This window comes from Photinus pyralis, unplaced genomic scaffold, assembly GCF_008802855.1.
Source record: "Photinus pyralis isolate 1611_PpyrPB1 unplaced genomic scaffold, Ppyr1.3 Ppyr1.4_LG2, whole genome shotgun sequence".
NCBI lineage: Eukaryota > Metazoa > Arthropoda > Insecta > Coleoptera > Lampyridae > Photinus > Photinus pyralis.
The window spans coordinates 11,811,074-11,827,679 of NW_022170403.1; the positions used below are offsets into that span (position 1 = coordinate 11,811,074).

Here is a 16,606-nt window from a genome sequence, read left to right on the forward strand (position 1 = left end):
TTATGGAAGTAATTTTTACTTTTTGTGTGATTTGATAGAGAATTTTTTTCTGATTTCAAAAATGTACACATCAATGTTTTTAATGCTTGTAAAACATCTTTTTTGCCTTTGTCTTAAGTAACGTACGTAAGTAGTTTCTTGCGTTTTTACGAATTAACGTTATTTCTTATTAAAACTAGATGATGTTACCATCAAGGGTAACTTTGTCAAATGTAAACTACCTATCTCTTACAGTTCCCGAGATCCCATGGTGGCCTTTGAATTTGAATCACCCTGTATAGGTCAATTATTACACATTACACTAAACTGACTAAACTAATACTAATAATATGTAATAGGTACTATCATTGAATAAAGAGCTTTATTCAATGGTACTATTGAAGTTCAAAAAATTTAATTTGCAACAAGGTATGGATTATAAATTACGGTATTTTAATCTGCAAAGTGCAATAAGCAAAGATAAAGAATAAGGAAGACGGTCAAACAAATCGCATTACAAATAAACACCCACACAAGGTCGCCACTTGCCAGACATCAACAACAATATACAACAGCTCTTTGTTCTAAAAATAACGTAAAATTTTGATATTTGTTATAAAGGAATGTTACCTATCCCCATTTCTATTATTTATTTCATAAAACGATAGGTAGAGGAGGTTACCTTTTGCAATGAATAGGAAAGAGAAACCAAATAAATTTCGAAGCAAGTAGTTGACAAAATAAAAATATACCAGTGAACGATCTTTTTCTTGCTGTCAGCAAATTCTTTTACAAGCAGGCTCTGTTTAACCTTGAAAGAGAATCGCTAAATGATTTAACATAGGCAACTTACATAGCCTGCTAGTTTTTTTTTTGCTCGTAAATTTTTGTCTTTTGTTATCCCCATTACACAGTACTAGCTCAACGGTACTAGCCTAGTTAAAAAGTAAGAACAACTCCATCGCAAGATAAAAGCGCTTAGGTACCTATTTCATATCTTTATCGTATTTTTTACCGACTTCATGAAACTCTTGGTGGCACCCTCTGTGAGAAAGAAGCTACACTGTTGACCGCGATATTAGTCACAGCTGCGTAGTTTATTTCCGTTTCTCCAGTTTACATGCCCATTTTTCAGAACTTCATTCACCACTTTTTTTATGAAAACTTTTGAGCTTCACATAAATTGCCAAAATATAGATAAGTATTCACGCTACCGATCCCATACATTCGTATTGCTTAAAATGCTCCCTAATTTTTGCAATTAATTCCTAAACTATGAACTCTTTTGATGCATGTTTTCTAGATTTTTTAAACATATATTAATGGACAAAATATCAGTTTATATTGTATGGAAACTATGCTCTGTACATCTATCTACCTAATGCATATTTTTCCGATCATATACACCCCTTGCTTATGGAATGGTGAATGAAGTTCTGAGGCAATGCACGCCCCATTGAATTACATGTGCATCACCAGTTGCCTATATTCTCTAAATCCAAACCTTAAAACGAAGATTTTTGAATGGATAAAACGTCTTATTAAGTATAAAAAATAAGGGTAACTTCATAAAGCAGTCTACTCCAAAAATGTCCAGTTATCGAAATATTTGGGTATTTAATGTTCCGATTGTAGACATGCTATTAAGTACCTATGGTAATGGTAGTGTTACGTAGAAGAAGAAAAGTGACAAAGAGCGATTGTTTGCCGCCGGGGCAACGAGTCATGGCAAATTAACAAAAATTAAAACCGTATCTACTTAATAGCATTTTTGGAATAGCGACTACTCTACTCTTATTTTCAAGACGCATTTATATAAAGATAGGGGTTCCGACTAATATGATTCGGTTCGGACTGAAAACGTCAAAAATTAAAATATACCAAAGACGGCTACAGTTAGCTATAAGACATTGTACATAAAATGGATACAGAATAGAATTTTACGTAAAATCTAAATCCGAAATAATATATAGGGTGTTCCGTTTAAATTAAGTAGGTTGGCATCAACTCGACGTATGTATAATTGTTAATAAACCTGATGCAATTAAATGTTCGATACTTACATTATTTATTAGCAAGTGACTAAGCGCGATACAACATCAAATATTACACAGTACACTGTACTACCTGTCGTACAAACAAACCAGATGTGAATATAACTCGGAGTGATGACACCTTTTTACATGCAACAGTTAATTGATTTTAATGAATAAACGCTTCGCTGAATTATTTGATCCCCATTAAACAATTGAATAAGTGCATTTTGCTAGGGGGTAGAGGTAGATTGATCATTATTAAACAGTTGAAACGAATTGATGCATATATTCATATAATTGTGGTGAATAAATGATGCACTTCCTTGTGGGCCAGTAGGGTGCACCATTTTCCTAGGAATTCCCATTTGAAAAATGTCATCGAACCGAAATACTTCCCTTAATTATACAAATAGAGTTTGTCATTTAGTCAGAAATTTTTGGACCCATGTCCATAGAAGTTACCTTTTGTCAGGTGCTTTCCAATGGATAGAAGATTTCAGTTCATTTTTAGAACAATTTTTAAAATGGGAATTCTAGGGCGAGTAATTCACTTATCGACCAGGATTATCGTTTTAGAAATTTCACTGGGGATATTGTACAATAGAAAGTTTTGGTTTTCATGCTTCTCCGAACTGCCAACCACGTCGTTATAGGTGTTTCACACCCAACACCTTCAGGTTTGCCGTGACTTTTGCCTTGTAAGTCAAAACAAGGTCTTATCTAGGATTATTTGGGTCAAATTATTAAAGAAAGTAATCAAACGAAAAATAACAAAAATTTCACAAGATTATATGGTGTTTCGTACATAAGATTATATACTGAAATGTACGTACAGTACCGATGGTGCAAAATGAAATACATAAATATATTTCCTAACCTGTGATTTTAAGGAAAAATCCTAAAACTCATCGATTTGTATGTTTAAATGCAGGGTGCTTCGTAAGTATACCTTTTTTTAAAAAACCTAATCTATATTAGCATGATGGCGTCACAAACAACCCCGAAAGTTACAAGGTTCAATGAGGATAAACAATTTTTAAATTTATTTTAAATTTGCTTGTATTTAATGATTAAAAATAAAAGATTCATAAATAACTTTATTTATAATTAAGTAGGTACATACTGGAAGCACTATTGTGGCTGTTGCACTTGCAAAAGTAAAACAAAAACACTAATAAACCACAATAAATATATTAGATTTATTTATATATATATATTTGCATTACAATATATTATTGTGGTTTATTGGTGTTTTTGTATTACCTGCTTTTGCAAATACTAATTACATACTTCCAATAAGAATTTTCACCGCCGGTTTACGAAATGATGAAATTACTCTCTTCATTTGGAACATACTGTATGTACAAAATTGACGATTTTTCTTTCCTTTCGAATTATGTAGGTACTGGGTGATTTTGCAATATTTACCGGCGAAGAATTATGTAAAAAATTATGTAACATGTACATCTACTTACTTAACTATACAACCGAAAATATTAAAATATTGAACAAACAAAATACTTACTGTTGATAACTGTAAATCTCTAGATCACCACTAATCACAAAATAACATTCAATGATACAATTCCAATTTTAATATATACTTATGCTCCTCAGTTTGCACTGACCCATTACGACCCAAGGTTGTTTATAAGAACGCTTTTAACATATTAAATACCCAGAAGTAAATTGGATTAATCAATTCGAAGGAAATCGTATTATTACGAGAAGTATTTGTTATTGCCTAACTTTTACTCGCAACATTCTTGAAATCTTATAAATAGTTGGCGAACAATTAATCGTAAATAAAATCCTATCCCAACTTTGATACCGTTATGCTAATCGTCCGTTAAAATCGCTTTATTTCCAGAAGTCAGCGAAATTGTTTCTCTAAATTAGTTCTTTGCGACGGTATTGGTAATCGGTTCCAATACTATTGCTTGTGCACTTTTTCCAAAAATAAAAAAATCCATGCGACTGTCTTAGTTTCAAACTTTAAATATAGGTACCCTAGCACAATCATAAGACTACCTACATATCAAAACTTTATTTTAAAAGGTTTCTTCACTATTTTGTTCAACATATAGGACTTCTGTCCCAAACCCAAGCTCCAGTTAGGGCTGCTCAAAAGCCACCTGGTAAAACAAAGAACTGAAAAAGGTAAGATGCTACCACAACCACAAAGCTGCTCCGGGCAGACAGGCAAGCACCCACATGTGAACAAAAAGAGGCCGAAGTCGAACAACGTCACCCACATCAAACAAGGACACCCAACTAACAGCGCCTCCATCCTGTAAACTTCTTGCCCATTGTCTTGACCAGCAGCTGTTCGTCTCCACTGGCGGACCTTTAGCATGCACCTTCAGGCGGATGATAGTATTCGGGAGAGGCCTAGAGAATATCGTGCGAAAACAACTATTTTCTGCAGTGGATGAAAAAGGTGGCAGACGTTTTGGAAGTTCTCTTGAGCCTCCAACCATTTGATCCCCTTGTGCAGAGTACAACATCAGGTCCTGAAGGCATCCTTACGACTGCGAACAAAGGGGTAGTTGAACAACGGCACAGGCCAGAAAGGTCACTAGAGAATTCTAGACGAGGCAGTCAGGCGGCTGCCCATACTGGGAAGGTAGAGAGAAGATTCTTCAATTCGTTATATAGAGAATTCTTTTCGATACCATTATAGCTTGCATCCCACCCAACCTTGTATATCCATATTCCCAGATGGACGCACCCAACCACTATAGGCAATCTCTCATCCGGAATTCAATAATGCAATTGGTAGGAATAACGCTCGGTGCTAGCAATGAATAATAAGATTTATTATTCAATGGTAGAATCCAAAACAATTCGTACTTTTTCGATCAGACCTCTCAATCAAAAGTTATAGACTAGAAACCAATTTCGAAAGAAAATTCAAAGAGCTGTAACTTTTGAACTAGTAGCCCCATCTTGGAATTGTTTGAAATTATGGATTCTACAGGCCACATTCTATAAGAAAACTTTTTTCCGGGTCGATCTGAGACAATTTTTTTTTCGGACCTTCCTTTTTAACCAAAAATCGACTACCTACACCAAAATTTCTCGGGAAAACACTTTTTCTTATTAATTTTGGTGCGTAGAATCCAAAACAATTCGTACTTCTTCGATCAGACTTCTCAATCAAAAGTTATAGACTAGAAACCAATTTCGAAAGAAAATTCGAAGGGCTGTAACTTTTGAACTAGTAGCCCAATCTTGGAAAAGACTTTTCCTTATTAATTTTGGTGCGTAGAATCATTTAATAATAAATCTTTATTATTCAATGGTGCTAGTAGTGCTCAGTAAAGATATTGGGAACAAGTGCGGTAACATGCCCCTTTGGTTAGGCAATCCCCAATACCTCTCACAACTGAAAGAATCGTAGTATGGGAAAAAACCATTGGATAAAAACACTGGAAGAAAGCGTGACATATCCCCTTGTACCCGCATTGGTTGTCACCTCAGAGTAAGACTCTTTTTGCGGTAAATAGGAGGAAAGCAAATTCTCATTTTTCTCAGTTCAAGAATCGACACTATTGACAATGATATTCCCATTATATTCTCAGTTCAATCTCTGTCGCGCTTTATTTCCACGGGGTTAGGGATCTAAGGGTTAGGCTTCCTAGACTTTGGCCGGTCTGCGCAGCTGCCGAAGAACACACAACCAAATTTGGGTGAAAAGTTATTCGGTATTCGAATTCGAATAGTAGTAATGGCGGGTCTAGTTTATTTTGTTGTTTTGTTTCCAAAGTGTATTTTCAAGTAGCATCATTTTATTTTTTATTGTACTAACTATATTAACCATTGAATTTCTTGTCAAAATTTGTTGTTTACATTTTGCATAAACAAATAAACTGGTATTGCTTTTATTTATGTATCGTTATCTGAATCATGTTTGTTTGTTACGTAATTATGCGACGATATAGCTTACCACATTCTTTGCGAGTGTCTTGCACTCGTCCAAATGGGAGGGTCCATCTTTGGAAGAATCCTGGCCAAACAATTCCAACATAAGAGTAGCTTCCCGTGCGAGCGTCCTCAGGTTTGGCTCAAGCATGGGATGCCTTTAGTGACGCTGGGGCGACTCTAGAGGCAGTACAAAGAGCCCAAAAAGGAAGTCTGCTGGTGGACCTCAACGTTTACAATTAAGACTGGATATCACATATTTTCCTATCTAGGATTTGATACCACAGGAATTTATGTATATGAATGAAAGGTACACAGTTTCAAACTGATATATTATAAAAAAATCTTTAAAAAAAAGTTTTGCAAGTACAAGAGTATGAAAATATGGTACTACGTAAATGTATAAAAAATTAGCCTGTCAAGGAATGTTTCAACTTGCATATTGTTCATTTGTAAAAATTAAGTAAATGAGCACTAATACTTATAAATACTGTACAGAAAATAAAAACACTTTGGTGTCTCAATTGATTTCGAAACGGTAACTTCAATGAAATGTCCTTGCTGCCATTTCCATATTGGGATAAAATTGTTCGTACTGAAATTCGGGATATACATTGAAATTTAAGTGAGAATTTGAGTCGCCTTTAATAACTGTAAGCGTTTCGATGAGATCTTGAAACGTTGGGCGCTCATCTAAATCCAGCTGCCAACAATTGAGCATTAGTTGATACAATTCATCGCTAAAGTATCTCATTTGTACTAAACGAAGGCCACGCACTATCCGCTCAGGAATCTCATTATTAGGTACACTACTATAAGGTGTTCCTCCTAAAATACACACCTCAATTAAATGAAGAGATAGGATTCACAAACCTAGTACACATATCTCCCACACCAGGCAGGCGAAAGACCATACGTCACTCTTCGAGACATGTTGATGGCCACGGAATATTTCCGCGGCAGTCCACCGGGTGTAGTCCGGTACCATATTAGGATTACAATATTGTGCTAAACCATAACCACTAACTTTTGGAAGAAAATCGTTGGTTATCAACACATTCCTTGCACATAACTGTCTATGCACAATCTGTAAAGGTGTCATTTCTTAGCTTCTTTCCATATACATGGTAATATCAAAAAAGGTGAACTGCTTCAAAATTGGGAGGTGATTACAAGTACACACCAAATGGGTTAACATAAAACTGTGTACGAAAGCGTTGATCACCTCTCAAAGAAAATTCAGTTACAGTGCCTTACCCTTAGTGATTGCAAATGATGCATTCCCTTAGCAATTCCAATTGAAATATCAAAAGCTTGAGATTCCTGCATGTTACTAAATCGGCCGGGTAAAGCGTCCCGACTGCCTAACAGAAGATCCTTGAGATTCGTGGAAGCATACTCCAAAACCACAAATAAAGTGTCCGGAGTTTCACAGGTACCAATTAAATTTAGTATATTACAGTGCTGCCTACTACGTATAAGTAAATCCAAGTCTTTTAGCATAGCGCGCTTATTTTCGTGCCCCAATTTCCTGTCCGGTATTGTATATATAGCAACCTGTATCAGATTACTGTCCTTTCGTACGGTACCGCTGTTGACTCGTCCAAATTTTCCACTGCCTAAGAGATTCGTCGGTTCGAACTTAATTAAAGTCTGTGGTATACTCCATACTTGCTGCTTCAAGTCATGATAATGGTTGATGGGTATGATTTCATCTTCAGGAATATAACCAGAATTTTCCTGTAAATGATTCGATCATACAGAGCAATAGTAGTGCTAAGAGGTAAGAAGGAAAGTAACAAAAAATGACGGAAGCTTGCAGGAGGAGCCCAAAACTTGTAAATTTTCTCAGATGGGAGGAGCCTGGGAAAAGTGACCTGTGTGAAGTTAGCAATGAATCGCAAGAATATGCATTTATGCAGCGCATTATTAATCATACCCATTGGATTTTGAGTCGTTAAACTTTTTAGAATAGAACTCCAATTTCATAACTGATTTGAATGTGCACGAATGCTTCGTTGTTTCTTCTTTTTTTTATACATATTATTTTAGTTGTGTATTTTTAGATTGTGAATAAAGGTGATTATTACGATTATGTTATGGAAGTTTGTTCCACATTTCCAATCACATTAGTGCTACTGTTGCCGAAACAATGTACCATATCATTGGTTCTTTATGACTAAAACCATGTTACTGTTCCCATAGCAGTTTTGGGATTGATGCAAACAATTGAACCACATCCCAATTATTTACCAAGATTGTTTAACGAAATACAGTAGGCGCTCGGTAATCAGACAGTCCAGCACACCCAGATGTCCGGCATTTGGCGACTCAGCTGCTCCACTCTATAAACCGGCACTACCCATTATAAATAATCTCGCACTAGTTATACAGCGATTGAGTTTGCAAAATATGCTTCCGCGTTCGGTTTTGTCATGACCTTGACGTTGGCGCCTAGAGTGCTCAGTAGTTGCCCACGCGCGTCAGTCACTTAGACAAGATGGCGGACTTTTTTGTACCTACCTTTTAGCACTCTTTCACTGTAGGATATAAAAAAATACTTCATATCCCATACAGATCGGCTAATCCGGCATAGGTGAAAAAATTGGGTGCCGGATTACAGAGCGCCTCTCCACTGTACTTCTCATAAAAGCGAATCTGGTAGATATACTAGGACATGGATTTGTTCATGTTACGAACTAATTTTCTATTTATACAAATTTTGATATTATGCCCATCTGATAAAAGCAATTAAACACATTTCAGAAAATCAAAGGGAACTTATGAAGCAAATGCATTGGTGGAGTAAGACTTCAAATGTGAATATCTCAAGAGCATAGTGTCGGAAGTGAGTACTTGCAAAGGAAAAGTGATACATCTTCTTAAAATGCATCCAATCGTACCAACATTATCATATTCACTTAGACTAGACGATTATATACTTCTTGTTTACAAAATACGCCAAATACGTACAAAATTTGCTTCACAGAGTTCAATAAGTATCAAAGAAGGTTTTTTTTGGAAATATGCTCAGATACGTTTAGTATTAGTATTTTAAGCTGCGTTCTATTTGATGTAATACAATTTTGTACAGGGTGTTCCAAATTTGAGATATGACGTCATCGACTAGTAAGTAAGAAGTGTAGCATTGCATTCACTGCATATGAGCAAGGGACTGTTGTTCACTGTTTGTCGAAAAATTAGACAAGAAATAAAAATCTCAAATTTAGCACACATGAGTAACTTGATATACGCTTTAAGAGTGTTCATAAAAAAATTAGGGTTATCATTAAAAAAAAGTCGATGACGTCATCTCAAACTTGGGACACCCTGTATATAACTTTATTACATCAGAGAGTGCAGTTTAAAATACTAATCGACGTACCAAAACATGTTTCCAAAAAAAAACTTTCTTTAATTTACTGAATTTATTCCCAGTTAGAGACTCACCTTGTATACTTATACAGTGAGCGGTTAAAATATGGAACAAATTCATTTAAAAATGTTCGTATACGTCTATCATAATTTTTTCTTGCGCATTTTTTGCATTAAAGAGAAAATATACAGGGCCGTCAAAAAGAAAATTTGGTACCAAAGCAGATTTTTTAAATGGAGCAATGGTGAAGTATGGTGATTGCAGGAAAAGGAACATCTTTCTTTTCCTGGGGCGCTACCCCCACCCCACCCACCGGGTTACACATTTTCTCCCGAAATATTTTCTGCTATTGACCCTTCATATCATAGTTTTCAGAAAAGGACCATCGATTGTAACACCAGAAGTCCGTGGGATAGGGATTCTCCTTAGGAAAGGAAGATTCGATGCACCTTTATGAAAAACTATCAGGGCTGAACGTTTTGAGAGGGAATGTACACCAGGGGGCTCTGGGGGGTATGGAATACCACCTAGCCACTTCCTCTAGTGTACGAAAATTTTGATATTTGCAGGAAAAGGAACACTGAGCCTTTCATTTCCTGGGAGATCATCCATACCCCCCAGACCTCCTAATAAGATCAGGCTCCCAAATGCAAATATCTTGAGAATGGAGTGTCAGAAGCTGGTAGTCCACAAATGGGAAGCGATAAATCGTCTTGAGATGTATCTAAAGGTACTGTGGGCTGGTCGGATCACTAGTAAAAAAGATATGCATTTTAGAGAACAGTGTCGGAAGTGGGTACTCGCAAAGAGAAAGATGAAAGTCTTCACAAAACGCATTTGTTGAAGGAGCCGCAACTTCAAATGCGAATATCATCAGAATGGCGGTTGGAACTCGATTTAGATACTCATAAAGAGAAAGTGATAGGTTTCATTGAGAATTGTCCCAAGGTACAACTCAACTGAGATGCATCTGTCACACTAGTGAAACATGCTATGAAACATTATCATATTTACTTACAGCATCTTCAGACAATTGCACTTCTTACTTGGTATACTAGAGGGTGACGGTTTCATGACTTATTTTTGTTTCTGAATAAAGCTCAATTTACATTATACTTTTTTCGTCTAGAAACTTTGACTAGAACTTGTACTAGACGAACTTGTTAAAATTTTGACAATGTGAATCAGAAAATTCCTTCAAAGATTCTAATCTAGAAACTAGATTTCAAACTCGGTCCAGACCCATTTTCCATCCAAATTTCATACTTGTGACTTGCGCACTAGCACCAAATTAGAACAAATTCCGTGCTGCCAACACCTGTATTTTTATACTCTTGAACATAACCTCAAATATAAGTCTCTTGAATTAGGTACATGTACATAGCAAAAATGAGTTTCTTTTGCTTGTTATTCATGTTTGTTTCCAAGCAATTTAAATGTACGATATTGAGATTTGTTTTCCGAAATTGGCCGCACTGCCATTGAAACAAAAAAAAACCAAAATGCGGCAAATTTAAATTTCTAGTATTGTGTCGGATCTAGTACAAGTTCTAGTCAAAGCTTCTAGACGAAAAAAGTATAATGTAAATTGAGCTTAGTAGTCTTTTTTGCCGTTAGTTACATTATCCTACCCTTAATTCAAAACCGATTGTGATCATGGGATTTTGTTACCTTCACCCTATACAAACACATTTGGTATTTCGGTAAACTGGCTGCTTACGCACGAAAACTGGCTACCAACTTCACACAGGTCATAAATACTACTCGTCTCCATTACATTTACCTAGGACAAACCTTTAAATTGAAAAATTGCTTTCTAAAAAATGAACATGGCTGGCGTTATTTAAAGAGCACTATTTGTAGATTTAATATCCAGCACAAGTTTTGATCCAATTGCTATACGGTAAGTTTCCCAAGTTTATACGTATATTTTTAGATTTTTATTGCTGTCATTGCTACCTTCATACGAGTGAAAAAGTTTGCACATACCACTTCGATAATAGGTCCCTGAATGGAGAGTTCCTGTACATCAGTCAAACGTCTCCTTCGATTGGATATCCGCCTTGTCAATAAGAAAAAGCCGACAATACCTAAGATTAGCAAAAAACTCAACAAGCCAATAGCGACGGAAAGTCCAATAATAAGCGCCGGAGATTCGTCATCGCTTTCTGGAGCAGGCATAATACTGACGGTAACAAAAGTATTGGATGGATCAGTTGTGTTGCTATAAACGACTCTCGTGACATTGAGATAACGACTGACGACTCCTAATAAAACTCTGTAAATTGTGTTCGGTTGTAGAGGTGCATTATAATAGGAACCATAGGTTTTTCCATCTCCCACTGTAAAATTTTTAAGTATATCCTAAAATAAACAGACAATAAAGGGATTAACTAATCTTTTCTATTTACTTGAGGTTCAATTTCTGCGGCGATATAATAATTAGCCTCTTCAGCCATAGCGTCTTTGTATGATTTGAAGTTATCCACTTGCAAAATTGGATTCATGTTTTCATTTACGACAACAATGCGATATGCAGAAACTGGTCCATTATTGTTCACGACAGGAGACAACTGTATGATCATGATTTTACCATGACGCTTCAGTACGTTTGGTGTGGACGGAATATTATCAGGAACTGTGAAAAAACGTCACAAAATAAAAGGATTTAAGCGCAAAATGCGCAATTCTTACATCCGATCGCGGTTTCCAAAATTCGGAAGGCGACAGCGCTCTTGCCAAATTTTGAAGCAGCCCGTAGCGTTAAGTTATACTTGGTGCCAGGTTGAAAATTGCGTTCGGTTTCAAATGTATTATTCGAGAATCTGTATACTGGGCTCGTTACGTCATAACCGGCGAAGGTATGCAGAACGTTCGCCTTTATCTCGTAGTAATCGATGTCGACAAATGACTTTGGCGGTTTCCACGATATAAATGCGGTCGTATCCGTCACATTTGACACTTCCAAATCTTGTGGTGGCCCAGGCACTAAAAACATCACTCGAAGTGGTTAAAGAGAAACATAATTAAATACATATACAGTCAAAGGCAATGGAGCTCGATCTTCACACCAAGTTCTCACGGATGAAAAGATACATATTATGGTTAGAATTTGATTAGATTAGAGCTCAGGTGCCTGCAATTTTGGCTAAGAGATGATCTGTCTCACTAGAGTCATGTTTTGGGATTTCGAGAGCCATCCCATAACAATATTTAAATAACATAAATATTCAGGAGTAAATTACGCCCCCATATAAAACAAATAATGGGTATCCTGTTAACACATTATTTTTTATCAGAGTATTAGGCATTTGATTGGCTCCACAGTGGATGTGTGTACATCCTGATTGGACAGTGTCAAAGGCATGTTTCTTAATCCGAATCAAATATGTTTGTTGAACTGGCCCTATGCATTAGAGAATTTAAAATACTGCCGCCCATAACTCCCAAAGCAAATCTTTAGAACAAACGTGTAAGATCCTTACTCAAATTTGTATACATGAATTACCTATAACTTCAGTGTTGTACACATCGCCCAATACATCTTTCGACGAGCAATTCTCGCAAGTTTCTTTACAATGTGCTGTGCTATAAATCGACCCGAGGAAGTTGTTGCACATGCAGTTCTTCTCATTTTGAATAATTGCGTACCTAAAGGCACACATATAGCATCTACGATATTTAAATGTGTGCTTACCTATAAAATTGCCGCTCGCAATTAGAGATACAGTCAATGGTACTGAAATTTTTTAAAAAATCCAAGCTAGTACTTATATGGGTGATATAACAACCAATAAACGTGTTGTTTGTTAAACCACTAGCAGCCCCCAGTATCACAAACAGGATTAATAAGCTCATTTTAGAAATTATTCACATTTCAGCGCACTTGCCCATTTTATATAATCGTTGAATTTATTAAATCGTTAAGTCATTTGAATAACAGTAGCTTGTGGAGGTTACGTGCGTTTAAAACATCTTAATTTCAGGCGAATGACGAATCGATCACGCCCTTTTTATTGCGCTACAGCAATTTTAGATTGTCATTTGCACAGAAAGTAAATTAGCAAACCAATAATCTGTTTTAAGATAGCAGTTTAATAATTATACAGTCGAAAAACTGACCGCCTTTATATTTTGTACAAAAATTCCTTAACAACAACATAACCTCCAAAGTAAACGTTTGGGGCATTTGAACTACGAAATTAATTCCTAAGGTCACAATTGGTCTACCAGCATCGAAAGGTCACCTACTGGCTCAGAGTAGAATCTTTATTTCTTACTCTGAGCGTACTGGGATGTATAATGTAAATTTAAAAACTGCTATGGCGGTTCTTTGCAAGAACAAAGATAATTATCTTTGGTAAGAACTATGATTCAGTATTTTGTCGATTCTGAGAGAGAATATTGTACGAAATCATATACACAATAGTGTAATTAACACTATTATACTGAACTGATGCAATATAGTTCAGTTTCATGAAGTTTATTGATTTTAGTTTTTTTTTGTGCCATTTAAAATGAAACTTTACTACGGGTCAAAAACGTAAATAAACCGGATATTTAAATTTCCCGCATATGTGACGTCACCACGGCACATCAACAAGGTCAACATCAGATAGTGAGCCGGTCTTGACAAACAGATTATATATTCAGTATAGTGTTGTGTATTTGATAAAAAAGGTATGTAATTACTTTTGACGTGTACCATAACTACTAAACTACCTACATTAAAGACCTATTCAATAAATGTCCGAATTTCAAATATCAAAACATATCGCCATCATGCCTACCATAGATTTTAGTGGATTATGAAACATTTGACCTACTCGTCGCCGTAGTGTAAATTTCCCATTTAATAAAAACTATATTTTATACAGGGTGGCGCGGAGCCCATTGTTAAATTTTATCTGGAAGAAAAAGGTCAATGCTGAACTGTTGTTATTGGGGTTCAATGAAGCTTTTGAACATAGACACATAGCGTTCTGGAGTTAACAGTCACTGTGTGATCATTATCATTTTACCCACAATTCGGAAAAGACCTACTCCATACCAATGTCCATAACAAACCAGTCACTTAAGATGGTGCAGAAACTCAGAAAGCAAATCTTCTTTTCTTTTCTTGCTCGTTTGTAACTGTGAAATCTTATCCGTGTAAGCATTCGAAATAAACTTTACGTCACACCTGGAAAGCGAGGTTGCGTCCAAACGCTTCTCTAGCGTCTGGACTGTACGTGGAGCCGGTGTAGCCCACGTTTAACACATGCTGATTTCATAGAGCAGTTTGTCCACCAGACATACAAACTTGCAATCGACTGATGACAGTTTGATAGTTTAAATAATGTCGGGCAATATATAGATGACGTTGCATTGCAACTGTAACTGTTATTTTGTTGGCCAGACACTAACATTATAAATTACTTTTTCCTGACAATATTACGAACAATAATTTGTTTTATCATCAGCAAATATGAATCTAACTGGATTATACAAGATCATACCTTTATATTGAGTAATAGAAACTGCCGTATGTGTGTTTATTTATTAACGATATAATAATCAACATGCACAAATATTAAAGAAATATATTTTTTAGGTAATCAAGGACTGTTGTTATCTAATCATGCAATACAGCAGACTACTAATGAGTAAAATTCCATTGACAAGTATCATTTCAAGGTACCACAACATGCCAAAGTTTTGCGCAAATCTATCTTTTATGTTCACCGAAAAACCGTTCGAGGAACGATACCAGTTAGCGCGCGATGCCGGATTTAAGGCCGTGGAGAGCGCCTTCCCGCTTGGTATATCAAAGGACGATTTGGTTAACCATAAGACTAAGGCCAATGTTGAGCAAATTCTCATTAACACCTATACAGGTAAGTTAGTTTCCAGTTTTTTTATTATTAGTTTATTTTTCAAGAGAGTGAATTGCACTTCGTCTGTCTGAGAACTCTCAACACTCAGACGCAGGAAGCAGTGTGTTTTTTGTATTCACTAGATGGTGTGGTGTCGACGCGACGCGAATTTTGTGTGCTAATTTGAAAGAAATTGTAACTGCAGATACTTCTGATCTCAGTTGATCCGTCGTTATATTTAAATGGGCTTTGCAACTATAATCAAAATTTATTATGTACATTTTGCAAATAAATAAATATTATTATTATTATTAAATTCGTGAACTATAGCGATATTAAATATTGGTGTTACTATGCCAAAGTGTGGTGACTTGCCCACTTGTTTATTCTGCTCGAGTAGATAGTCCACCAGTATTTAAGTGGTAGTTTGTTAAGTTTTGAAGTTTTTTAGATACAACTAAAGGCGAATTTGGATATGCGGCCGTTGTAGGACAAGGCTGGCAGTTCGACGATAGTCTGAAACTAACAATTGACTATGCGAAGAGTTTAGGAGCTAAGAAGTATGACTCAGTTTCTGTTCTTCATTTAGATAATTCGTGTCATTTTAGAATTCATATAATGTCGGGTAAAGTCGAACAACCAACAGCATTTAATGACGAGAGGTGTGAAAATAATTTATGGTATGCGTCCAAGATGCTGGAGAAGGAAAATATAATTGGACTGATAGAACCCATAAATAAGTATTCATTACCAAATTATTACATGGATTCGTACGAAAAAGGTGAATCACAGAATAATGCAACAAATTTCTAAATCGCCAATTTTAGCGTTGTCATTGATAAAAAAGGTCAACAGCCCAAATTTAAAATTGATGTTGGATATTTTCCATTTGCAACAAATTCAAGGTGATATCACGCACACTATTAAGGATGTGATCCAGCATGTTGGCCACGTTCAAATTGCACAAGTGCCCAATCGTAATGAGCCGGATACTGCAGGAGAAATTAATTACCAATACGTCTTTGATTTGCTAGAGAGCGTTGGGTATAATGATTGGATTGGATTAGAATATAAACCTTCTGCTACCACAGTGCAGGGACTGAAATGGATTAAAGATTTCAACTATACTTTATAAATGTATCTAACAAAAATATATATTCTGTTTACATTTACTATTATTATTTCTTATACTTTGACATGAATTCTGTGGTATTATGTTTACTGACTTGCACTGCAAGGTGTGGCCTCCCATGAACATGTTGCACAGAAAGCCCTTGGGAAAGAACTGGATGTAACCTAAAGAGAACGTCCGCTTACAACCATTTTCTCTGCCGCTGATGTCATACACCAGTTACCTGCTACTACTCAAATCCCAATCCATATTAAGTGATGCTACTAGCGTCAATACTATTTATACATAGATTTTTGAATAACCT

General features: G+C 35.9%; 2 protein-coding genes across 3 annotated transcripts; one reads left to right on the forward strand and one right to left on the reverse strand.

Moving 5' to 3' along the window:
• Positions 1–6,252: 6,252 nt before the first annotated feature.
• LOC116164212 (putative tyrosine-protein kinase Wsck) lies at positions 6,253–13,515 on the reverse strand. The gene is made up of 8 exons (XM_031478355.1): positions 13,013–13,515; positions 12,824–12,966; positions 12,010–12,303; positions 11,727–11,953; positions 11,305–11,679; positions 7,197–7,679; positions 6,813–7,026; positions 6,253–6,767 (listed from the first exon to the last, which is right to left on the reverse strand). Exons 1-8 carry the CDS (start codon positions 13,171–13,173, stop codon positions 6,484–6,486), a joined length of 2,181 nt encoding a protein of 726 aa, XP_031334215.1. The 5' UTR covers positions 13,174–13,515; the 3' UTR covers positions 6,253–6,483.
• Positions 13,516–13,885: 370 nt separating this feature from the next.
• LOC116164213 (putative hydroxypyruvate isomerase) lies at positions 13,886–16,342 on the forward strand. 2 transcript variants are annotated; one of them, XM_031478357.1, is made up of 5 exons: positions 13,886–13,995; positions 14,992–15,191; positions 15,622–15,730; positions 15,779–15,951; positions 15,998–16,342. In XM_031478357.1, exons 2-5 carry the CDS (start codon positions 15,002–15,004, stop codon positions 16,303–16,305), a joined length of 780 nt encoding a protein of 259 aa, XP_031334217.1. In that variant the 5' UTR covers positions 13,886–13,995; positions 14,992–15,001; the 3' UTR covers positions 16,306–16,342. The 2 variants fall into 2 exon arrangements, with proteins under 2 accessions (XP_031334217.1, XP_031334216.1); XM_031478356.1 differs by having other exon boundaries at positions 13,909–13,995; positions 14,909–15,191.
• The last annotated feature ends 264 nt before the right edge of the window (positions 16,343–16,606 follow it).